The following is a 27,245-nucleotide window of genomic DNA, read 5'->3' as shown; positions in this document are numbered from 1 at the left end:
ACATTGTCAGTGTCGGAGGAGAAATTTTCGTTTTGATCTGTTAGGTAGTCTGAAATCTGCCTTCTATTACTCTTGCTAAACAGATAAACCTTCCTCCCTTTTTTTATATTCCTACTAACTTCCATATTCAGGGATGCTGCAACGGCCTTATGATCACTGATTCCCTGTTCTGTACATACAGAGTCGAAAAGTTCGGGTCTGTTTGTTATCAGTAGGTCCAAAATGTTATCTCCACGAGTCGGTACTCTGTTTAATTGCTCGAGGTAATTTTCGGATGGTGCACTCAGTATAATGTCACTCGATGCTCTGTCCCTACCACCCGTCCTAAACATCTGAGTGTCCCAGTCTATATCTGGTAAATTGAAATCTCCACTTAAGACTATAACATGCTGAGAAAATTTATGTGACATGTATTCCAAATTTTCTCTCAGTTGTTCTGCCACTAATGCTGCTGAGTCGGAAGGTCGGTAAAAGGAGCCAATTATTAACCTAGCTCGGTTGTTGAGTGTAACCTCCACCCATAATAATTCACAGGAGCTATCCACTTCTATTTCACTACAGGATAAACTACTACTAATAGCGACGAACACTCAACACCGGTTGCATGCAATCTATCCTTTCTAAACACCGTCTGTACCTTTGTAAAAATTTCGGCAGAATTTATCTCTGGCTTCAACCAGCTTTCTGTACCTATAACGATTTCGGCTTCGGTGCTTTCTATCAGCGCTTGAAGTTCCGGTACTTTACCAACGCAGCTTCGACATTTTACAATTACAATACCGATTGCTGCTTGGTCCCCGCATGTCCTGACTTTGTCCTGCACCCGTTGTCGCTGTTGCCCTTTCTGTACTTGCCCAAGGCCATCTAACCTAAAAAACCGCCCAGCCCACGCCACACAACCCCTGCTACCCGTGTAGCCGCTTGTTGCGTGTAGTGGACTCCTGACCTATCCAGCGGAACCCGAAACCCCACCACCCTATGGCGCAAGTCGAGGAATCTGCAGCCCACACGGTCGCAGAACCGTCTCAGCCTCTGATTCAGACCCTCCACTCGGCTCTGTACCAAAGGTCCGCAGTCAGTCCTGTCGACGGTGCTGCAGATGGTGAGCTCTGCTTTCATCCCGCTAGCGAGACTGGCAGTCTTCACCAAATCAGATAGCCGCCGGAAGCCAGAGAGGATTTCCTCCAATCCATACCGACACACATCATTGGTGCCGACATGAGCGACCACCTGCAGATGGGTGCACCCTGTACCCTTCATGGCATCCGGAATGACCCTTTCCACATCTGGAATGACTCCCCCCGGTATGCACACGGAGTGCACATTAGATTTCTTCCCCTCTCTTGCTTCCATATCCCTAAGGGGCCCCATTACGCGCCTGACGTTGGAGCTCCCAACTACCAGTTTTGCTTAATGACATTTCTTCTAAGATCACAACCTCAACTATCCACTGAAAATAAAAATGCATCGAGAGATGTCTCTCTCTTCATTGTAAGTGGTAATGTCGATCCGTGACTTCAATGCAGTGGAGCTGCTCCTCAAACGATCTGAAATCATATGAAAAGATGGATGCCACGATTTTTAGTATTTATCTGAACAGTTATATTTCTTATCGCCCTTTGGTGATGAAGTAGACACACAAACCTAAGTCAAAATTATAGCGAATCTGGACAGAGAGATTCTACAAATTTAGGAGGTTTTTCTTTTTTCTGGAGAATTGGATAGACCGTAATATGGTAAGTTTAATATTATTCTTACTGCAATTTATTATTGATTTTTATTGATTCTTAATCGTTAATTCACGTCTTCTAATTTAATCTAATCTTCATTACAAAGAGAACATTAACCGACTTCGTGTCAGGCAAGAGCAATGATCCGTTCACAGGCCTGAACATTATGGACACCAGTTTTATTCAAGAATCCTCTTTTGAATGGACGACAGGCACTTCATACTTCACGCTAAAGGATAGTTAAGGAGTTAAAAGCTGTGAATGACTGTTGAAAGGTGTGTTAGATCAATGCAAGATTTCCATTGACTATTGACTATAGGAGAGGAACAAAAGGAGTTTGTGCTGTGTCGTACCCAGAGTGGAAGAAAGAGAGGGAGTATTCTCGACAATATTAAATGCATCCTAACAAGCAAAAAGGTATATAATTTTGATTTTATGAGGTCCTTAATAACTGAAAACTACTAAACACAAAATTCCCAATGTTAAAATTTTTCGCTCTAGTCGACATGGGTTAACGTCATCCTACTGACATGAAATTTTTTTCCACATTAAATCTAACCAAATGGAAAAAATTGAAGGGGTGAGCGTAAAAGTTTTCGAAAAAAACTTTTGAGGCAAAATAAGGGGCATCCTAGTACACGGACGCAGGAAGAAACTTTTTGTCCAATTACGAGTGTCTCAAAGATATTTAAATTTCAGTTAGACGCAGGTCTACATCTACATCTACATTTATACTCCTCAAGCCACCCAACGGTGTGTGGCGGAGGGCACTTCACGTGCCACTGTCATTACCTCCCTTTCCTGTTCCAGTCGCATATGGTTGGCGGGAAGAACGACTGCCGGAAAGCCTCCGTGCACGCTCGAATCTCTCTAATTTTATATTCGTGATCTCCTCGGGAGGTATAAGTTGGGGGAAGCAATATATTCAAATCCTCATCCAGAAACGCACGCTCTCGAAACCTGGGCAGCAAGCTACACCGCGATGCAGAACGCCTCACTTGCAGAGTCTGCCACTTGAGTTTGCGAAACATCTCCCTAACGCTATCACTCTTACCAAATAACCCTGTGACGAAACGCGCCGCTCTTCTTTGGATCTTCTCTATCTCCTCTGTCAACCTGACCTGGTACGGATGCAACACTGATGAGCAATACTCAATTATAGGTCGAACGAGTGTTTTGTAAGCCACCCCCTTTGTTGATGGACTACATTTTCTAAGGACTCTCCCTCTCTCAACCTGGGAACCGCATTACAAACAATTAATTTCATATGATCATTCCACTTCAAATCGTTCCGTACTCATACTCCCAGATATTTTACAGAAGTAACTTAATCATACAAGAAAGGATCCTTCTTTCTATGTATTTCCAATAAATTATATTTCTCTATTTTAGGGGTCAGTTGCCACACCCTGCACCAAGTGCCTATCCGCTGCAGATCTTCCCGCATTTCGCTGCAGTTTTGTAATGCTGCAACCTCTCTGTATACTACAGCATCATCCGCGAAAAACCGCATGGAACTTCCGACACTATATACTAGGTCATTTATATATACTGTGAAAAGCAATGGTCCTATAACACTCCCCTGTGGCACGCCAGAGGTTACTCTAATGTCTGTAGACGTCTCTCCATTGAGAACAACATGCTGGTTCTGTTTGCTAAAAACTCTTCAATCCAGCCACACATCTGGTCTGGTATTCCGCAGGCTCTTACTTTGTTTATCAGGCGACAGTGCGGAACTGTATCGAACGCCTTCCTGAGGTCGAGGAAAATGGCATCTACCTGGGAGCCTGTATCTAATATTTTCTGGGTCTCATGAACCAATAAAGCGACTTGGGTCTCAAACGATCGCTGTTTCCGGAATCCGTGTTCACTTCTACAGAGTAGATTCTGGGTTTCCAGTAATGACATGATACGCGAGCAAAAAACATGTTCTAAAATTCTACAACAGATCGATGTCAGAGATATAGGCCTATACTTTAGCGCATCTGCTCGACGACCCTTCTTGAAAACTGGAACTACCTGTGCTCTTTTGCAATCATTTGGAACCTTCCGTTCCTCTAGAGACTTGCGGTACACAGCTGTTAGAAGGGGGGCAAGTTCTTTCGCGTACTCTGTGTAGAATCGAATTGGTATCCCGTCAGGTCCAGTGGAGTTTCCTCTTTTGAGTGATTTCAGTCGCTTTTCTATTCCTTGGACACTTAATTCGATGTCAGCCATTTTTTCGTTCGTGCGAGGATTTAGAGAAGGAACTGCAGTGCGGTCCTCCTCTGTGAAACAGCTTTGGAAAAAGGTGTTTAGTATTTCAGCTTTACGCGTGTCATCGTCTGTTTCAATGCCATTATCATCTCAGAGTGTCTGGATATGCTGTTTCGATCCACTTACTGATTTAACGTAATACCAGAACTTCCTAGGATTTCCTGTCAAGTCGGTACATAGAATTTTACTTTCGAATTCACTGAACGCTTCACGCATAGCCCTCCTTACGCTAACTTTGACATCGTTTAGCTTCTGTGTTGTCTGAGAGGTATTGGCTGCGTTTAAGTTGGCAGTGAAGCTCCCTTTGCTTTCGCAATAGTTTCCTAACTTTGTTGTTGAACCACTGTGGGTTTTTCCCATCCCTCACAGTTTTACTCGGCACGTACCTGTCTAAAACGCATTTTACGATTGCCTTGAACTTTTTCCATAAACACTGAACATTGTCAGTGTCGGAAGAGAAATTTTCGTTTTGATCTGTTAGTTAGTCTGAAATCTACTTCCTATTATTCTTGCTAAACAGATAAACCTTCGTCCCTTTTTTTTATATTCCTATTTACTTCCACATTCAGGGATGCTGCAATGGCCTTCTTATCACTGATTCCCTGTTCTGCTCTTACAGGGTCGAATAGTTCGTGTCTGTTTGTTATCAGTAGATCCAAGATGTTATCTCCACGAGTCGGTTCTATGCTTAACTGCTCGAGGTAATTTTCGGATAGTGCACTCAGTATAAAGTAACTCGATGCTCTGTCCCTACCACCCGTCCTAAACATCTGAGTGTCCCAGTCTATATCTGGAAAGTTGAAATCTCCACCTAAGACTATAACATGCTGAGGAAATTTATTTGAAATGTATTACAGATTTTCTCTTAGCTGTTCTGCCACTAATGCTGCTGAGTCGGGAGGTCGGTAAATGGAGCCAATTATTAACCTAGCTCGGTTGTTGAGTATAACCTCCACCCATAATAATTCACAGGAGCTATCCACTTCTATTTCACTATAGTATAAACTACTACTAACAGCGACAAACACGCCACCACCGGTTTCATGCAATCTATCCTTTCTAAACTCCGTCTGTGCCTTTGTAAAAATTTCGGCAGAATTTATCTCCAGCTTTCCGTACCTATAACGATTTCAGCTTCGGTGCTTTCTATCAGCGCTTGAAGTTCCGGTACTTTACCAACGCAGCTTCGACATTTTACAATTACAATACCGATTGCTGCTTGGTCCCCGCATGTCCTGGCTTTGCCCCGCACCCATTGAGGCTGTTGCCCTTTTTCTACTTGCCTGAGGCCATCTAACCTAAAAAACCGCCCAGTCCACGCCACGCAACCCCTGCTATCAGTGTAGCCACCTGCTATGTGTAGTGGACTCTTGACCTATCCAGTGGAACCCGAAACCCCACCACGCTATGGCGCAACTCGAGGAATCTGCAGCCCACACGGTCGCAGAACCGTCTCAGCCTCTGATTCAGACCCTCCACTCGGCTCTGTACCAAAGGTTCGCAGTTAGTCCTGTCGACGGTGCTGCAGATGGTGAGCTCTGCTTTCATACCACTAGCGAGACTGGCAGTCTTCACCAAATCAGATAGCCGCCGGAAGCCAGAGAGGATTTCCTCCAATCCATACCGACACACATCATTGGTGCCGACATGAGCGACCACCTGCAGGTGGGTGCACCCTGTACCCTTCATGGCATCCAGAAGGACCCTTTCCACATCTGGAATGACTCCCCCCGATATGCACACGGAGGGCACATTAGTTTTCTTCCCCTGCCTTGCAGCCATATACCTAAGGGGTCCCATTACGCGCCTGACGTTGGAGCTCCCAACTACCAGTAAGCCCACCCTCTGCGACTGCCTGGATCTTGCAGACTGAGGGGCAACCTCTGGAACAGGACAAGCAGCCGTGTCCGGCTGAAGATCAATATCAGCTGGAGACAGAGCCTGAAACTAGTTCGGCAGGCCTTCAATCAGCCCTCCAGGATGTCTTTCGCCCCCTGCCACACCTCGAGACGACCTCCCTCTCTACCACGAGTGAGGGGTCAGCCTCAATGTGGACAGTATCCCGGGCAGCCACAGCCGTAGTCCGATCGGCGGATGAGTGGGACGAGATGGCTGTCCTCATTAAACCCCCGTCCGGACCCCCACAGTGATGCCCATTGGCAACAGCCTCAAGCTGTGTGACTGAAGCCAGCACTGCCTGAAGCTGAGAGCGAAGGGATGCCAACTCAGCCCGCATCCAAACACAGCAGTCGCAGTCCCTATCCATGCTAAATATTGTTGTGCAAGGAACGTCTGCACTAATCTACAGAGAGCACAAACAAAGCGACACAAAATTTTAACAGTTATTAAAATACAAGACTGCCTAGTAAATGCAGTAATGCTGCGTTTGTTTCCCTGATTAATAAAGAAACCTAAGAAGTGATCGGTAGCCCACAACCACAAAGCCTACTTCTATTTTGCCTGCACATAACGGGCATGAATTTCTAGTATTTGGCGTGTGCAGTTTGCCAGCAACTTTTCGTGATGTTGCAAAGAGTGGTTTGCTGCAATTATTACTATCTAGCAACAGTGCGAGCATTTTTTGCCTTAGACTTATGTGATTTGTTCAGCCTGTGCATTCAACACAATGCGTTACAAATCAGTGTTTCAGTGCCCCATAATAACGTTTCTGAGTATTGGAATACGCAATCCGACAACATTAATGTAACCACCAGCTATGTACGATATCACCGTGCAGTAACCACTCACAGACGGCAGGTAGCAGCACTAGCAGTGGGACGTATATAAAGTGAGTCGGGGAATGCCAAAAACAGTGCAGTCGTTGTCATAATGCAGAAAGAGAACGATTTATCTGCTGGTCAAAAGTGCAAGATCATTGTCATCTGGGCCAAGGGTGGAAGCATTTCCGAAACCGCCAATCTTTAATAGGTCGCAACATTTCTTTAATTTTTCTCGATGGTCGGATGGTTGGTCGGATTTCTTGCCTATTTTGGACTCTTAACTGTCTTACTAGTTGTTGCACCAACCAATAGAACCTGCGCTACGTGTTAGTCCTCGTGGCCTTGTTAAATGGCATCGCGTCTTGGCTTCCTCTAAAGCTTCGACCTAACAACGTGGATAGAATTCTCGTTCCTTCTGAACAACGTTGTCAGATGATTAATTTTGGAGCCGAGACGTTACTTGTCCGAAGTATTCATAGCTCTTTGAATTAGTGTCTTCAAAATAGTTCTCTTCTGAATTGAATGATTAAAGCTTGTTGAGATATGCTGCTGTATGCATTGGTTTTTGATATACAGAATGGCTAAGCCGTCACTCTGGTTTCCGTTCGACCAACACATCTAATAAAAGTAACTTTCCGCCCCTCTCCATATCCACTGTAAGTCTTAGGTTTGGATGTATACTGTTAATATGGCTGATGAACTGCTGCAGCGCCTCATTGCCAAGTGACCAGGTCGAAACTGTATTTTCGACATGTCTGAAGAAACAGAAGGCAGCACTGTTCATTGCTAATTCTTCAAAATTCTAGATGATTAAATTGGCATGGCTGGTAACAGTGGCGAACCGATGGCTGTTCCATTAGTCGTTTCATAATAATTTCCACCATACAAAAAATATTTGGTCTTGAAGGTGTGCTGAAGAACAAAATTTCACTGGGGAAACGAGCAGCCAATAGTTTTAATGTAACTCCTGCCGGAATCTCCGTAAAAAGAGACCACGTCAAGGAAGCTGTTCTTACTCGTGTGGCAGTAATTTGAAAATTTCTCTAAATATCATTGTGGAATAAATGTGTGGGGACTGATGACCTTAGATGTTAAGTCCCATAGTGCTTAGAGCCGTTTCATATTTTGCCCTCATGTATGTGTGCTAATTTCGTAGTAAACAAGTCCCCACTAATTCTGACTAGTGCTGAGCTGTTCCGACGTTTTCAAACCTGTTCCAACAGACAAAAAACATTAATCAACAAGTTGTGAGTAGTGCAGTTCTGGGAACACCGAGACCTTCGCGAGGTCGAAACCTCTCGACGTCCCAGGGCGATGATCTTTGGACGAGAAAAAATGAGAGACTAGTGGTGCGTTCTTGACGTTATAACGGTGCGGAAGCTCTGTAAATTCGTTTTATACAACAAAATTATTCATGTATAGCCGTGTCGTACGTAATTCGGTAGTTGTTCTAGTACAAAGTAGCACCCTACCTCCACACTGTCTTGTCGACTTCCGCATTCCGGGAATCATTACATTTTACTGAAGATACTCGAATTGAAGCTCGCGATTACATTTCATGGAGCAAGAAAGATAATCTCGAAGGAAGGTGTGCCCTTCAGGTATGCACATTCGTGGAAAATGTAACACAGTTTCGAATGCGGGTACCAGTTTATCATTTTTGTGCTAAGGGCTTGTACTGACTGATTTTATTGCAATCACTGTAATTTTCCAGGGAATATAAACTTGTGCTGTCTAAGGCACAAACACATCATGATAAACAGGTCTTGTGAGCACTAGTAATAGGCTCGTATCGCATGCCGCTGACTGGCGCTGTCCCAGCCGCCTTGTGCCAGCAGAGGAACCGTTCGGTATTGTCTGCGAGGGAGAGGGCGATGACAAAGACTTGTCTGGTGATGTAAGACAAACAATACAGTGTTATTATTCCGTGGAAATCGTGCATTAGTTTGTCAGTGTAACTGCTAGCTGGAGGAAGTATCCTACTGGCGAGATTTGTTAAGAAGGGACTGAAGTGCTTAACTGTATACGAGGTCTGTTCAAAAATTGCGGAACATTCGTAATTTCGCGCCAATGGTGTGTTCGACCGAAATGCGGTTGGCATCGTTTTACATACCTGTGGTTAATGTGTTACTGCCGGATGTTTCATTGTTGTATGTCTGTTAGTTATTGTTCAATCCTGTATTGACTAGAACATTGTGTCGCATAGTTTGCGATTTTGGAGATGGCGGAATTAGAGGAGCAGCGCGTCAGCATTAAATTTTTCGTGAAACTCAAGGAAAGCTTTACAAAGACACACCAAATGATGCACGAAACCTACGGTAATGAGTGCTTAAGCCGTACTTGGTGTTATGCATAGTTCACACGGTTAGAACATGGCCTGACGGTAGTTGAAGGTTATTCTCATTCAGGACGCCCTTCGACGTGTACCGACGACGCTCAGGTCAGGAATGTCAACGAAATTAAGAGCGCCAATCGAGAACTGACTCTCAGAGATATTTCAGAAGGATATAAAATTTCAATTGGATCATGTCACGAAATCCTGACACAGCATCTTAAAGTGAATCGTGTTGTTTCCAAGTTCGTCCCACGGCTCATGAGTGATGACCAGAAAGACCTACGCCTCGCAATCTGTGAAGAGCTTTTGGATCGCACAAATGACACGTTCCTAAAGAGAATCATAACTGGTGATGAGACGTGGGTCTACGGATATGATGTTGAGCCCAAAGTTCAATCGTCAGGTCAGGTCAAATGTCAAAGCGATGCTGATAGTTTTTCTTGACTTTCAGATATTAGAGGATTAGGTCTTCATGAATTCGTGCCACAGGGACAAACTGTTAATCGATGGTATTATCGCGGCGTGTTGCGACGCCTGCGAGAAAATGTGGGAAGGAAACGGCCTGAAATGTGGCGAGACAATTCATGGCTCTTGCATCACGAGAACGCACCCGCACATTCATCCCTGTAAGTGCGTGGCTATTGCACAAAAAAAATAATAAAAAAAAATCACTGTGCTATCTTATCCTCCATACTCTCCTGACTTGGCCCATGCGGACTTTTTTTTTATTTCCAAAGTTGAAGATCCTGTTGAAAGGACGAAGATTTGCAACAGTAGACGAGATAAAAGAAAATTCGCAGACGACACTTCACGCGATCCAGCAAGAAGCGTACCAAGACTGCTTCCGGAAGTGGAAACGGCGTTGGGAGCGGTGTATTAGTTGTGGAGGGGAATATTTCGAAGGAGACCACACACAGTAAGTAAAAGGTAAGCGAATAAAATTTTTGTGGACAAAGTTCCGGAATTTTCTGAACAGACCTCGTATGTGGCTATCGTACATTTGACGTATTATCCGAAGACTTCACTTTTCTCAGATTCCGAAAACGTCTCTGGAGATTACTTTTCGAGGGTAAATGAATATTGTTAGCGTATTATGCTTTCCTGTCCCGATTTGTGAGAATTTTGGATTAATCTGACAACGGGAAGGCGTTCTGATCTGCTCCGTTCCGTATTTTAAGGGTATGGATGAATGAAATTCCGATCCTTCTCGTTCTATTCTGCTTTTTGTAGACAACTGACTGTCATTGCCCTATGGATGACTATGGTCGCCCTGTAAACTGATCATCATTACTCTCCAAGAATAATGGTAGTCACCCTGTAAATTGACCATCATTGCCCCAGGGGTATTGGTTGTCACCCTGCGGGTAATAGTGGTTCTACTGTAAATTGGCCAGTATTCCCCCTAGGGGTAATGGTCGTCACACTGTGAATTGACCTTGGCAGATTTCTTTGGATGTTGACTCAGATAGTGTTCTTTCTGAGCAAAGACACAGCGCAGATCACAATTAATTGTCTGTTTCACTGCTTCTGCTGGCATACTAATGATTACCGGCATCAAGGTAAGCCCTACTTTTGTACCACATAGTCGTTTCTTAAGGAGTTTAAGCACATTATTTCGTTAATTAATAAACAATTCGTTTGGGGTAATGGCACTCTTGCTGTAAAAAGACATAACTGTCGTAATAGTATAACTTTTGATATATTTCTTATGTTTCAGAGGATTTAAAAATGTATAAGGAAGGTAGCTAGAGAGCTAAATGGACAGCCGAAGATATGAAGAAAATAAAACAAAAGAAAGCCTGCTGAGAGTTTTAAAATACCTTTTAGCACAAAGCAAATGAGACTAAAGAATGAAAATGACCACAATGCGAGCTTTGGAAGGAAATATCCAGGCAACGTTAAAACACCTGCAGCAGCAGTGTGTTTGAAGAAAAGCGTACAGTTCAGTTTCCCATTGGATCCCTTTTTCACTCACTACCGAAATTGATTCAAGAGGTGCAGCTTTTCGAAAAGGAGAAGAAGACAGGTCAAGACAAAGAGGATGAACTCAAAAAAATCAGTGTACACTGATGGAAAAAAATCGCCACACAAGAAGAAGTTGCTCGATAGAAACGTAACTTGGTAGGTGTGTTTCTATACCGCAAAGATGTTTATTCAAATTTCGATCTAGTCGCATAAGAGTGGCGCTAGTAGCATCACTATGAGAATGCAAATCAGGTTTGCTTTAAATACACACTATAATAGTCAAGACAGTTAGTTACCTTTGAGGTAGGACACGATGAGTTGATGTTAGTCAAGAATGCTTTTAAGGTGACAAAGAATTCAGTAACAGCACCACATAGAGTTTGAACAAGGCCGTATAACAGGGCTACGTGAAGCTGGATGTCCCTTCTGCGATAATGAGGAAAGACTTGGCAGGAAACTAGCCACTGTACATGACTGCTGAGGCGATGGTCACGGGACTGTACAGTCGCAAGAAGACCGGGCTCTGTACGGTCATGGCACTACCGACAAGAAAGACTAATGTGTTCAGAGTACGGCTCTGTCGCATTGTACTGCATCTGCAGTAGAAATTTGAGCGGCAGTTGACACCACAGTTACATGAGAGCTGTTTCTGCCTCGGTTCCAGTGACGACCAAATGTTGGATAGAAGGAGGCCAGTTGAGGGCCTCCAAACAACCTTCCTGCGTGCTAGACACACTGGACCTGCACCTGGAGTAATAGCTGGGATACGATTTATATGAAAGCAGGAGCGCTCTAGTGGTTATTCCACTCTCCCTCACTGCAAAATTGTACGTCGATGTGGTGATTCGAACTGTTATGATGCCATTCATGGTCAGCATTCCAGGGTGTGTTTTCCAACAGAATAACACTAGCCCACTTTTCGCTGTTGTTCTATAGCAGGGGCGACAAAGATTTCCGCTAGCAGGTCATGCCCGAGCATGAGTGCCAAAGTGCTCAGCCACGATGCACAGTTCCTACACCGCCATAAAAAAATAATAAAAAATAAAAAATAACAATTCTTATATCTAAATGTAGTTGCATTTGTAGAACTAAAAATTTCGGTAATATTAATATTATCATTGTTCATGTGTGTATATACAGGGCTATTACAAATTATTGAAGCGATTTCATAAATTCACTATAGCTCCATTCATTGACATATGGTCACGACACACTACAGATACGTAGAAAAACTCATAAAGTTTTGTTCGGCTGAAGCCGCACTTCAGGTTCCTGCCGCCAGAGCGCTCGAGAGCGCAGTGAGACAAAATGGCGACAGGAGCCGAGAAAGCATATGTCGAGCTTGAAATGCACTCACATCAGTCAGTCATAACAGTGCAACGACACTTCAGGACGAAGTTCAACAAAGATCCACCAACTGCTAACTCCATTCGGCGATGGTATGCGCAGTTTAAAGCTTCTGGATGCCTCTGTAAGGGGAAATCAACGGGTCGGTCTGCAGTGAGCGAAGAAACGGTTGAACGCGTGCGGGCAAGTTTCACGCGTAGCCCGCGGAAGTCGACGAATAAAGCAAGCAGGGAGCTAAACGTACCACAACCGACGGTTTGGAAAATCTTACGGAAAAGGCTAAGGTAGCAGCCTTACCGTTTACAATTGCTACAAGCCCTGGCACCTGATGACAAAGTCAAACGCTTTGAATTTTCGGCGCGGTTGCAACAGCTCATGGAAGAGGATGCGTTCAGTGCGAAACTTGTTTTCAGTGATGAAGCGACATTTTTTCTAAATGGTGAAGTGAACAGACACAATGTGCGAATCTGGGCGGTAGAGAATCCTCACGCATTCGTGCAGCAAATTCGCAATTCACCAAAAGTTAACGTGTTCTGTGCAATCTCACGGTTTAAAGTTTACGGCCCCTTTTTCTTCTGCGAAAAAAACGTTACAGGACACGTGTATCTGGACATGCTGGAAAAATTGCTAATGCCACGACTAGAGACCGACAGCGCTGACTTCATCTTTCAACAGGATGGTGCTCCACCGCACTTCCATCATGATGTTCGGCATTTCTTAAACAGGAGATTGGAAAACCGATGGATCGGTCGTGGTGGAGATCATGATCAGCAATTCATGTCATGGCCTCCACGCTCTCCTGACTTAACCCCATGCGATTTCTTTCTGTGGGGTTATGTGAAAGATTCAGTGTTTAAACCTCCTCTACCAAGAAACGTGCCAGAACTGCGAGCTCGCATCAACGATGCTTTCGAACTCATTGATGCGGACATGCTGCGCCGAGTGTGGGAGGAACTTGATTATCGGCTTGATGTCTGCCGAATCACTAAAGGGGCACATATCGAACATTTGTGAATGCCTAAAAAAACTTATGAGTTTTTGTATGTGTGTGAAAGCATTGTGAAAATATCTCAAATAATAAAGTTATTGTAGAGCTGTGAAATCGCTTCAATCATTTGTAATAACCCTGTATATCTTGTAATCTGACTTGTCCCACATCATATCGATAAAATAATCCTGAAAATGATATACGGAACTAAATTAAACTGACTAAACTGTCTGAGCGTGAGGAAGTGGAAGAGGGGAATACTGCGAACGCGCTACATTCAAATGGCTGTGCAGTCGCACTGCATAAGATTTCGTTTTATATTTCTCATTTCTCAACAACACAGATCGGAAACAAAACAAATTTTCAGTAATGTTTCATTATTTTGGGCGTCACACTCAAGTTGCCACATAATCGTGACTTATTTGGTTTCATAATCGAAAAGGTCTTTCATACAAATATGTCGATCGAAATATTGTAGTACTGTTGTTGTTGTTGTTGTTGTTGTGGTCTTCAGTCCTGAGACTGGTTTGATGCAGCTCTCCATGCTACTCTATCCTGTGCAAGCTTTTTCATCTCCCAGTACCTACTGCAACCTACATCCTTCTGAATCTGCTTAGTGTATTCATCTCTTGGTCTCCCTCTACGAGTTTTACCCTCCACGCTGCCCTCCAATACTAAATTGGTGATCCCTTGATGCCGCAGAACATGTCCTACCAACCGATCCCTTCTGCTGGTCAAGTTGTGCCACAAACTTCTCTTCTCCCCAATCCTATTCAATACTTCCTCATTAGTTATGTGATCTACCCATCTAATCTTCAGCATTCTTCTGTAGCACCACAGTTCGAAAGCTTCTATTCTCTTCTTGTCCAAACTATTTATCGTCCATGTTTCACTTCCATACATGGCTACACTCCATACGAATACTTTCAGAAATGACTTCCTGACACTTAAATCAATACTGGATGTTAACAAATTTCTCTTCTTCAGAAACGCTTTCCTTGCCATTGCCAGCCTACATTTTATATCCTCTCTACTTCGACCATCATCAGTTATTTTGCTCCCCAAATAGCAAAACTCCTTTACTACTTTAAGTGCCTCATTTCCTAATCTAATTCCCTCAGCATCACCCGACTTAATTAGACTACATTCCATTATCCTTGTTTTGCTTTTGTTGATGTTCATCTTATATCCTCCTTTCAAGACACTGTCCATTCCGTTCAACTGCTCTTCCAAGTCCTTTGCTGTCTCTGACAGAATTACAATGTCATCGGCGAACCTCAAAGTTTTTATTTCTTCTCCATGAATTTTAATACCTACTCCGAATTTTTCTTTTGTTTCCTTTACTGCTTGCTCAATATACAGATTGAACAACATCGGGGAGAGGCTACAACCCTGTCTTACTCCCTTCCCAACCACTGCTTCCCTTTCATGTCCCTCGACTCTTATAACTGCCATCTGGTTTCTGTACAAATTGTAAATAGCCTCTCGCTCCCTGTATTTTACCCCTGCCACCTTTAGAATTTGAAAGAGAGTATTCCAGTCAACATTGTCAAAAGCTTTCTCTAAGTCTACAAATGCTAGAAACGTACGTTTGCCTTTCCTTAATCTTTCTTCTAAGATAAGTCGTAAGGTCAGTATTGCCTCACGTGTTCCAGTGTTTCTACGGAATCCAAACTGATCTTCCCCGAGGTTGGCTTCTACTAGTTTTTCCATTCGTCTGTAAAGAATTCGTGTTAGTATTTTGCAGCTGTGACTTATTAAACTGATAGTTCGGTAATTTTCACATCTGTCAACACCTGCTTTCTTTGGGATTGGAATTATTATATTCTTCTTGAAGTCTGAGGGTATTTCACCTGTTTCATACATCTTGCTCACCAGATGGTAGAGTTTTGTCAGGACTGGCTCTCCCAAGGCCGTCAGTAGTTCCAATGGAATATTGTCTACTCCGGGGGCCTTGTTTCGACTCAGGTCTTTCAGTGCTCTGTCAAACTCTTCACGCAGTATCATATCTCCCATTTCATCTTCATCTACATCCTCTTCCATTTCCATAATATTGTCCTCAAGTACATCGCCCTTGTATAGACCCTCTATATACTCCTTCCACCTTTCTGCTTTCCCTTCTTTGCTTAGAACTGGGTTTCCATCTGAGCTCTTGATATTCATACAAGTCGTTCTCTTATCTCCAAAGGTCTCTCTAATTTTTCTGTAGGCAGTATCTATCTTACCCCTAGTGAGATAAGCCTCTACATCCTTACATTTGTCCTCTAGCCATCCCTGCTTAGCCATTTTGCACTTCCTGTCGATCTCATTTTTGAGACGTTTGTATTCCTTTTTGCCTGCTCTTCCAAGTCCTTTGCTGTCTCTGACAGTTTTGTTTGAAGCTTATCTCTGACTGAAAATAAAATAGCAACATACAGTGAGATAGCAAATGTCATGGGACATCCTTAGTATTGTGTTGGACCTCAGTTTGCCCAGTGTAGTGCAGTAACTAGACGTGGTATGGATCAAAAAGTTGGTGTAAGTCCGCTGCAGAACTACTGATCTATGCTGCCTATGCAGGATGTTGTGCACGAATTAACCTCTCGATTATGCCTCATAAATGTTAGATGGAATTCACGTCGTTCGATAAGGGTAGCCAAGCCATTCGCTCGTACTGTCCAGAAAGTTCTTCTGCAAACAACTGTGGCCTAGTGACAAGGCGCACTGTCATTCATAAAAATTACATCGTTGTTTGGGAACGTGACGTCCAAGAACAGCTCAAAATCGCCTCCCAACATCCAGAGCACCCAGTCTGTTCCATGTAAACACAGTCGACACGACTATGGCGCCACCAGAAGCTTGCACAGTGCCTTGTTGAAAAGCTGGGTCTATGACTTCCTGAGGTCTGCGCCACACTTGAACCATACAATCAGCTCCTAAAAACTGCAATTGGGAGTCATCTGACTGTGCCAAGGTTTTCCAGTTGTCTAGGGTCCAACTGAGATTGTTACAAGCTCCGGAGAGGAGCTAAACGTGATGTTATGCTGTTAGCAAAGGCACTCGCCTCGGTCGTCTGCTGCCATAGGCCATTAACACCGAATTTCACCACACTGTCCTAACTGATATGTTGGTCGTAATTGACTCATTGATTTGTGCAATTATTTCACGCAGTGTTACTTGTACGTTAGCACAGACAACTCTACGCAAACGCCGCTCCTCCACCAGAGCGCTTCACGACTGTTGGATGGTCGCTGGTGCATGTAGCCGTGGTGCAGCGCGTCTCCCAATTCACCCCACACATCTAATCGAAAAATATATAATAAAAAGTGGCAAATGAAGTGTAACATTACTGGGAGTTGTGCAGCACTGCAACAATACCACACACCACTACCGCAGTCGACGGGGTTTAAGTAAGGAGAATGGGTAAGCCAGTCCATTCGGCACACATTCTTTAGTTCTAAGAGCTCCTCCTTCTGCACAGTTTGACGCTGTCATGTATTGTCATCCACAGAAATGAACTAGGGGGTGAATGTAGCCTTGAAAAGACGCACACTGGGAATGAGTACAGTGTTATGAAAGAACGTTGGCCAGTGAGCTTACCATATTCAAAGATTTCGAGACCACTACGCCCACCCAACATTACACCTCCTTTCACTGTAATATTTGGACCATCAAAACGATCATGTTCGACAGTTTTCGTTCATGCATTGCATGCAGTCATATGGCGAGAGCTGTAACAAATAATATTCCCAGGTACATTGTGGAACATCATCGTTTTTTGGTTCAGGTGTTATTGTGCGGGGAAGCGTAACGTCGCGTGGGCATACTGACCTCCAAACCTTTGAATTCTGCACACTCACCAGGCTTTGTTGTTATGACTCTGCACTGCTTCCCCACGTGCGTCTTTTGAGAGATGTTCAAAAAATGGTTCAAATAGCTCTGAGCACTATGCGACTTAACTTCTCAGGTCATCAGTCGCCTAGAACTTAGAATTAATTAAATCTAACTAACCTAAGGACATCACACACATCCATGCCCGAGGCAGGATTCGAACCTGCTACCGTAGCGGTCGCTCGGTTCCATACTGAAGCGCCTAGAACCGCACGCCCACTCCGGCCGGCTTGAGAGATGTGTTCGGTCCAGGCGTCATTTTTATGGATAACATTGTGTGACCACATAGAACTGCACAGGTAAAGGAACTCTTGGAACAAGATATTTGACGAAGGGACTAGTCTGCCTGTACCCCTGACATAAATTGCATCGACTGCATGTCGGATGCATTTGGAGACGTTTTGCAGCATGTGTATGTGTGTGTGTGTGTGTGTGTGATGCTATTGAATCTTAGGTAATTTTGATAAATAATGCAGCCATTTTAGATGTGGAAATACAATGAGCTACACCAGTGCTGTGAAAAGCTTTAAGTATTTTTGATAAGCCATTCAGGTGGTTCAAATACGCATCAATTTACACAGTTCAGATGATTCAGATACTTCGGACATGGCACAATCTTGGCTCTTGATGTCAGAGAGTTTGCAAAGCATAACTGGGCTATTTCCGCTGTCTTTGAGCTCTTTTTAAATGTCCAATTTGCTCAACTGAGCTAGTCCAGCCATATTGTATTTTTTAAATTCCCATCATGGCCATCTTAGATTATTCCGACTGCATCGCAGACTAGCCTAGGCTTCCTGAAATCGCTTTAACTACAGTCGGCCGCAGTGTCACCAAGCGGAGGCTGCCTAAACTTGTTGAGTGAGATGGAAGCCTCATAGTTGTACTGCTTACCTACGCAACAAGCCACAAAGCGAACATGTGGTGCTTGATGAAGAACACTGATTGGCTGGCGGATGGCTCCTACCACTCGACTCGCTCAATAGACAATCATAAAGTTGTATCGTTTTTTCTACATTACTTACACACAAACTGTTGATGTAAGATACTTGTACCAAAATTTAAAAAAGTGAACTCAATCCACACGTATCACGAAAATGGATGTACTGGTATATATGTATGTATGTATGTTCCACACCTCCTCCTAAGCCACTAGACCGATTTCAACAAAACTTGGTACACATATCACGTACTGTCAGCAAGTAATCTCTGTAGGCGTAAGAATCACCTACCTATCAACGTGATGAGGAGCGGGTGGAGGGGTGGAGATGAAAAAGTAGCGTAGTTCCTAACGCGCAAATAGCCAGACTATATTTATCCAGTATTTGAGAAGGAGAGCACTTCGGGACATGTAAAAACTTTACACCTAATTTCACATGTATAATTTCTAAACTTTACGAAACTTTTTCTCGGTGGCAAACGCCACAAAATGATGAAAGGAAAAAAATTATTGCTCACTAAATTTTCGCTGTTCATGCAGTAAAACTACCGCATCAGGAATGGTGTTATAATTTATTACTTCTTTACTACTAACTGTATTAGCAACACATTTTGTAAACGGTATTTACATGTACCACTGACTGTACCCGAAAAATTTTATCTTTGTGCGACACCGAGTTCAAGAGATATGATATCATAACACTGAGATGCATGAGGAACCGCCACATCATGCATGGCGTTTAAATTTATTATTTCTTTGCTGCTAATTCTATTCCCAACTCATCTCGCTGACGGTACCCAAATATACGGTTGAATATTTCTACAAAGACATAAGATTGTATTGCACACAGTTCAGGAAATATGACGTCAGTAACACTTAGATGCGTTAAAAACTGCCACATCATGCATGATGTTTTCATTTATTGCTTCTTTACTACTTGTTCTATTACCAACACATTTCGCAGAAAGTATTCAAAAATATCCTTGGACGTACCTGCACAATTATATCTTTGTATGACACATACTTCACGGTATATGACATCGCAAACATTGAGCTGCGTGAGAACGAAACTGCAGCACGAATTTCGATCCACAGCAGCACCTTCTAAAGCCCCGCATTGATCTAACCTGACTTAACCTAACCTAACCTAACCTCAACTTGGTATACATATTACTTACTATCTGTAGAAGAATACTTTGGGAGCAAGAACCACCAATTTCTTGGGGGTGGGAGTGAAAACTAGGAGGGGTGGGGGTGGGGGAGGAGGAGATGGATGTAGAGGGACGGAAGGAGGGGATGGACTTAAGAGAGGGTGGAGGATACATGGACAGGTGGGGAAAGGAGCAGATGGACCCAGAGGGATGTAGGAGATGGACAAGGAGTGGGGGTGGAGGAGATGCACAGAGAGAGGGGATGGATGAGATGGACAGGGAGTGAGGGTGGAGGAGATGGACAGAGAGAGGGGATGGAGGAGATGGACGAAGGGGGATGGAGAGGGATACAGAGAGAGTGAACAGTGAGTGGGTGTGGAAAAATAGACAGAGAGAGCGGTTGGAGGAGATGGACAGACAGGAGGGGCGTGATGAGGTAGAATAGAATGGGGAAGCAGGAGATGGACTAATAGAAGATTGGAATAAATAAATACTTAAGCAAAGCCAGTACTCAGCTAGTTTTCCATAAAATGAACAAAAATATGCAGTTTAGGAAAAAACTTGGATCAAAACATACGTGCAGTACATGCTTAGACAATAATCAAAATGTACTTACAAATATCTGGAACATTTTCAGTAAAAACATTTCCATTGTAGCTCAGGACCCACTGCAGTCGTGGGTATCGAAGGCCCCAAGGATTCGACTTTAACACCTGTAACAGCACAGATAACTGCGTTATGTCCTTGGTGAATAAAACAATACAGATATACATTTGTTCCTTTACCTACTTAAGCAGTGAAACAAATAACGCCACTTTATCAAAGCGTCTTCATCTCCAAAGTTACAAAATTTGTCAATAATGATGGAAAATATATATACAGCAAAAGAACATATCAATGTCATATAGACTATGTTACATCTTTTGAAAACTTCATGAAGTCAGAGATCGATCTCGAGATACTACAATATTACTACATTTTAAATCAGCAAGAATCTCCATACATTAAAAGATACCCTATTTACCCGATTTGTTTCAGCAGTGAACGAAAAGTGTAGTTAGTTTTACTTCACAGTCTTTGAAAAGAATCCGTACCAGGGATCAAGTTTTTAACCCTTTGCTAAAAGAAATATTATGTAATTATGCTGTCAAAGTTCCCATACCACGACCCTATTTTTGTAAGGAGGTTTTTGAATTACTCTGAATTTTTACTGATGTTGGATACTGAAGAAAATGCCATCTTTTATTAGACAAAAACAAGCAGTGGAATGATCTCTATTTTGTTTTCAACATTTTACACCGCAAGCTGTGTACGTTTGAAGGACAACTATTACACGTGATCGTGGAATGCTCTTGGCTTAACGCGAGGACGGCAGAATCGTTCAAAATGGTTCAAATGGCTCTGAGCACTATGGGACTCAACTGCTGAGGTCATTAGTCCCCTAGAACTTAGAACTAGTTAAACCTAACTAACCTAAGGACATCACAAACATCCATGCCCGAGGCAGGATTCGAACCTGCGACCATAGCGGTCTTGCGGTTCCAGACTGCAGCGCCTTTAACCGCACGGCCACTTTGGCCGGCGCAGAATCGTCTACGACAACTTGAAAAATGAAATAGCGGAAGATTAACGTGAGGGACGCCCTGTGAAGGCGCTTGGATGTTCGGGTGAATCGTTGTTACTGGACAGTCTGTGGAACAGCTGTCTCATTACAATTCCATTAAATATTTATTTGCCTACATCACCGAAACGTCACGGAACTTAAGTCCATATTTTTACACCTCATTGACTTAGGTGTAACCACGTGCGTTATTAGCACCTATCCAACAGATATATCGGGGGTAATTAGAATATTTGAGATACTAACAAGAAAAAATGATATCGATGAAAACACAACACAAACTGTTTGGCAAAATGTGTTGGTCACTTTGAACGGCCAGTATTTGAGCCTCTTCATTATTTTGCTATAAAATAACTTCATTTCCATACCTCTGGCGCCTTAGTTCTCGGTGCAGTTACTCAATTCCCTCCGATATAAAAAAGATGAGCAGCTGATGTGTATTCATATCTGTCACAATTTACATACCCGTATATTCTGTATTTCATATTATATTCGTCCGCTAACTGTCCGACCAAGATGAAAAGTGAGAAGTTCACTAAGTTACCGCCGAGCCTCGGACGCCCACATACATGTCCTTTCTTCTTCTTACCTGAATAATTTAGCGTATGAATGAGTGTATAAGTAAGATTTCAGTACGTACATTCGCGGGAGTAAGGTAGGCTGATACTTTGAGAGTATACTGTAGGAGAACGTAGTGGGTAGAAAACAGGTTTCAGTTTGCCTTGGTCAAACCTTTTGTGTAGGATGGCAAAATGCAAAAGGCTGGTCACTTCAGTTGACGACAGAGCCCATTATTTGGGGCGCGAGCTCGCCACTCTTCCGTGGGATGGTAAATGAGTGAGGTCGGTTGCGCGTCCTCTTCAGTACTAAGTTAATGTTATGTTTTATCCAAGTTTTCACATCTAATAAAAGTTAGCGATTCCTTTCATCGTGCCGCGCGGGGTAGCCGAGTGGTCTAGGGCGCCTTGTCACGCTCCGCGCGGCTCTCCCCGTCGGAGGTTCCAGTCCTCTCTCGGGCATGAGTGTGTGTGTGTTGTCCTTAGCGTAAGTTAGTTTAAGTTAGATTAAGTAATGTGTAAGCATAGGGACAGGTGATCTCAGCAATTTGGTCCCATAAGACCTTATCACCAATTTCCAAATTTCATTTCATCGTTCTTAGTTTATTACCGTGTGTGGAAATATTACTTTCTAGTTAGCGAGTGTTAAATGCATTAGAATCCAGGTGCAGTGTAGGCTATTGTTCAGTTGAACCGTTTACTCAAACATGTTGAGCCTTGTAAAGTGTATTTGTGACACTGTTCATTCAGTTTATTGTTGCTTCCGTGACCGGATCTATATTGCTGATGACTTCCGTCGTCTTGTGACTGAATTTTCTGCCTCGAGTCTCATCTGATAATTTTCTCCTTCGGTATTTGCTTGTTCTTGCTACCACGTGTCAGTGCTTAGATCTAAGAGCGTCAAGCTTCCTTATGGTGAATTCTGTGCAAACTCATTCCTTCATACAAATTTCCAAACTCATGTTGTGCAAGATTTTGTTTGTGAGGATCATGTGGTCGTCCTCTAATGAAAAAGTCTATAGTACCCTAGCATCAGTGATACAGGGTACATCTTACTGCATTCCTTTTGTGCTACAATTGCATTGATGCAATAGTTTACCATTCATAATTAATTGTAAATATACCGCTTATAATAGTCTACCTTTCATATTCGAGATTAAGTATAAGGAAACCTTTCAACTTACAGACAGAAAACACAATTCTTGATAACTCAAGTATTGCGTGATACAAGTTACAGCGATATCCGCAAAACGATTGCGAAGTGATACTCACTAATGAATAACATTTTATTAAAAGAGTTTATATTTTCGAATATATTACTAAAGCTCACTCTTGTGTCTGTAACTAATCAGGAATAAAATTATTTTTAGATCGGTTCTGCTTTGAGAAAGCACATTTTTTTTTCTTTTTACACAGACGTATTTCGCTTAAGTTACAATATCTTCAGTGGGTTTATTAGTTTTTAATTTTCTTTCTATTGAATAACACGATTGAATAACACGATTGGATAACATGGAAACTGCTATTTATTATCTGTACATGTTAAGGTCAAGCCTGTGAGTTGGATTTTTGATGTCCACAATAAAATGATGTCGGCTGTCAGTAAAGGGTCTCCAGTAAACGACCACATTTACTAGATGATTTTCGACGCTAAATCATATAAAATCTTCTTATTCAGCTTGCATGCTTCATCAGAGGATGCAGATGAAGAATTATAGTACAGTTTCTACCTTGAGCTAAAGATGCAGTGGATGGGCTACCAAGACATTCAATTCAGTTGGTAATAGGACACTTCAATCCCCAAGTGTGAAGAGAACTATCGTCTAACAGTTGGTCCTGGCAGTGGCCATGAAACAAGCAACATGAACGTTATCTGGCTCATTAACCGCGCCGATACAAAGAGAATCACCAGTAGAAGCACATACTTTCCCTGCAAAGTTGTCCATAAGTTTATCTGGGTATTCGCAGATCGAGGTACGACGAACCAAATCGACCTCGTTCCAGTTGACCTAGGACGACATGGAAATGTCGAACGTGTACGAACATTCCGTGGGCCAGATACGAACTCCGATATTTTTCTGTCGTAGTCAAAGTATATCTGAGACTGTCTAACAAGTGGCTAGGTAATGCTATAAGAATGGTCCGATGTGACATGGATAAATTAGAAAACACATAAGTCAGACAGAGCTATCAAGATAATATTGCTTAACACCTCACAGCATCGGAGGATCCTAACAACGTGGAAGGGGCATGGTGGGCGTTATGGAATGCTGTGTCGCTGGGTGCAAATGAAGATCATGTTTGCATATAAAACGCAAAAGTAAACCTTTGTTCGATGAAAATGTCGGGTATCTGTAGGAACCAGGCCAGCGAAGAGGTAAAATGCAAATGTCATGTGACTTGGGCCTCCCGTCGGGTAGACCGTTCGCCGAGTGCAAGTCTTTCGATTTGACGCCACTTCAGCGACTTGGACGTCGATGGGGATGAAATGATGATGATTACGACAACACAACACCCAGTCCCTGAGCGGAGAAAATCTCCGACGCAGCCGCGATGACCACTCAGCTACCGGGGGCGGACAGCGAAGATGTTAGCATGACTAGAATAATCTTCGAAAGATGTAAGGGTTGGTTACTGCGACGCGAGGTGTAACACAGGCCCGCTAATAAGGAAGAAGAAATGGGAATACCATAAAAGTCACGATCCTTTTTCGAAGTCGTAAGATTTGCCATAGATATTTGTTGATAACATACATTGGTTCTAGCGAATGAGACTGGTGAAGTAGTACCACTATTAGAACAGGCAAAACTATTTAAAAACATTTTGATAACTTACTGAATCATGACAGTTCAGCAGCGGTGACAACACAGATGCGGGCCCAGTTTGATAGAGTGTAAGGCCTTGAACGATCAGAGACCCCAGAAGATAGTGGTATCACAGTTGAAGTGCTCCGCTTGGGAGGTGAAAGAGTGATGGCTGCTTTGAGCTGTTCTACAGCCGAAATAATTCCTCAAGAATGAAGAGGAGCAATATACCGGGTGAACAAAAAATCAGTCCAAATTTAAAAATTTAATAAACCACCGAATAATGTAGATAGAGAGGTAAAAATTGACACACATGCTTGGAATGACTTGGGGTTTTATTAGAACAACAAAAATAAAAACAAAGTTCACAAAATGTCCGACAGATGGCGCTGGACAGCAAAACTGCTACCGTGACGGGTGAGAGGTACGCCGATATGTTACAGAATCGCATCGTCCCCAGCCTGGCTGATAAACACCCGCTGGAACGTACGATGTTTATGTAGGATAGCGCTCCACCCCATATTGCTAGACGCGTGAAAGATCTCTTGCGCGCGTCGTTTGGTGATGATCGTGTGCTCAGTTGCCACTTTCGTCATGCTTGGCCTCCCTGGTCCCCAGACCTCAGTCCGTGCGATTATTGGCTTTGGGGTTACCTGAAGTCGCAAGTGTATCGTGATGGACCAACATCTCTAGGGATTCTGAAATACAACATCCGACGCCAATGCCTCACCATAACGCCGGACATGCTTTACAGTGCTGTTCACAACATCATTCCTTGATTAAAGCTATTGTTAAAGAATAATGGTGGACATACTGAGCATTTCCTGTAAAGAACACCATCTTTGCTTTGTCTTACTTTGTTATGCTAATTATTGCTATTCTGATCAGATGAAGCGCCATCTGTCGGACATTTTTTGAACGTTTGTATTTTTTCGGTTCTAATAAAACCCCATGTCATTCCAAGCATGTGTGTCAATTTGTACCTCTCTATCTACATTATTCCGTGATTTATTCAGTTTTCAAATTTATACTGACTTCTTGATCACCCGGTATGTCTCGTATTCAAGAAGGGTGATGCTGCACAGTCAACTAACTACCGAGGTATTTCATTAATTAAAAATGATTATAAAGTCTATACAACGTTGGTGATAAACCGCGTAAAACCACTGTCTGGACGGTGGACTCTCAACCTTATGGCTACCTGGAGGCAGCTGATAGAAAACATTTACGAGTTTCATTGGAAATTACATCTTTACTTCATTATTTTCGACCATCTTATGGCAGCACTGATCGCTCCATGTTATGGAAAACGTTGGAAATCGAAATTTATCCAACTAATTGCAGCTTTCTAATCTCAGTTAACTTCTCAAGTATGGGTCGGCAACCAACTATCGCCACCATTCAGTGTTGGAAATGGGCTGAGGCAAGGAGATCTACTATCGAATTGGCCGTGGAAGTAATAATAGAAAAACTGCTTGAACGTTTGTATGGCAGTTTGGATTTTAATAATAAAAATAGTTGTGAAGCACGGACTAAAATGTGTTTTAGGGTATATGTGTTATGTAACAACGGTAACTTATCAGTAAATAAGAGTTTGCAATTGCTTTTGTGTCAAATTCTCGAGTAATCCCCCATCCCACGATTTAGTGACATCTGATGGAACCATCTCCAAGAGGGATACAGCCGCTGTAATTTATTCTCGCGACAGGGGTTTCAGTTACTATACCACGACCTATTTCGTTTGTCAAGCATTTAATTTTTCATTAGTTTTCTTCGTTGTTCTATTTGAATGTAGAAATTTCAAGTAAATCGCCCTAGGACTTAGAAGTAAATCGGCAAGTACTTTTCGAGATGTTTCCAGAATGAGATTTTCACTCTGCAGCGGAGTGTGCGCTGATATGAAACTTCCTGGCAGATTAAAACTGTGTGCCGGACCAAGACTCGAACTCGGGACCTTTGCACTTCGCGAGCAAGTGCTCTACCACCTGAGCTACCCAAGCACGACTCACGCCCCGTCCTCACAGCGTTACTTCCGCCAGTACCTCGTCTCCTACTTTCCAAACTTCACAGAAGCTCTCCTGCGAAACTTGCAGAACTAGCACTGCCGGAAGAAAGGATATTGCGGAGACATGGCTTAGCCACAGCCTGGGGGATGTTTCCAGAATGAGATTTTCACTCTGCAGTGGAGTGTGCGCTGATATGAAACTTCCTGGCAGATTAAAACTGTGTGCCGGACCGAGACTCGAACTCGGGACCTTTGCATTTCGCGAGCAAGTGCTCTACCACCTGAGCTACCCAAGCACGACTCACGCCCCGTCCTCACAGCGTTACTTCCGCCAGTACCTCGTCTCCTACTTTCCAAACTTCACAGAAGCTCTCCTGCGAAACTTGCAGAACTAGCACTCCCGGAAGAAAGGATATTGCGGAGACATGGCTTAGCCACAGCCTGGGGGATGTTTCCAGAATGAGATTTTCATTCTGCAGCGGAGTGTGCGCTGATATGAAACTTCCTGGCAGATTAAAACTGAGTGCCAGACAGAGACTCGAACTCGGGATCTTTGCCTTTCGCGAGCAAGTGCTCTACCATCATAGCACACTCCGCTGCAGAGTGAAAATCTCATTCTGGAAACATCCCCAAGTCTGTGGCTAAGCTATATCTCCGCAATATCCTTTCTTCCAGGAGTGCTAGTTCTGCAAGTTTCTCAGGAGAGCTTCTGTGAAGTGTGGAAAGTAGGAGACGAGGTACTGGCGGAAGTAAAGCTGTGAGGACGGGGTGTGAGTCGTGCTTGGGGAGCTCAAATGGTAGAGCACTTGACCGCCATGGTAGAGCACTTGACCACCAAAGGCAAAGGTACCGAGTTCGAGTCTCGTTCCGGCACACAGTTTTAATCTGTTAGGAAGTTTCACTTTTCGAGAAGTTTGGTAACAACGTGTCTTCTTTATATATTTTATACATATACATAT

General features: G+C 43.2%; 1 protein-coding gene across 1 annotated transcript in view; it reads right to left on the bottom strand.

Annotated features, from left to right (window-relative positions):
* Positions 1-27,245, bottom strand: part of LOC126469550 (uncharacterized) — a 304,761-nt gene that overhangs the window by 204,299 nt on the left and 73,217 nt on the right. The window contains exon 2 of the mRNA XM_050096668.1: positions 19,916-20,012. Coding sequence (XP_049952625.1) covers positions 19,916-19,951 — 36 coding nt within the window. The 5' untranslated portion in view covers positions 19,952-20,012. The remainder of the gene's footprint in view (positions 1-19,915; positions 20,013-27,245) is intronic.

This window comes from Schistocerca serialis, chromosome 3, assembly GCF_023864345.2.
Source record: "Schistocerca serialis cubense isolate TAMUIC-IGC-003099 chromosome 3, iqSchSeri2.2, whole genome shotgun sequence".
Lineage (NCBI taxonomy): Eukaryota > Metazoa > Arthropoda > Insecta > Orthoptera > Acrididae > Schistocerca > Schistocerca serialis.
The sequence above is the reverse complement of the archived record's forward strand: the minus strand, read 5'-3'. Positions and strand labels throughout refer to the sequence as shown.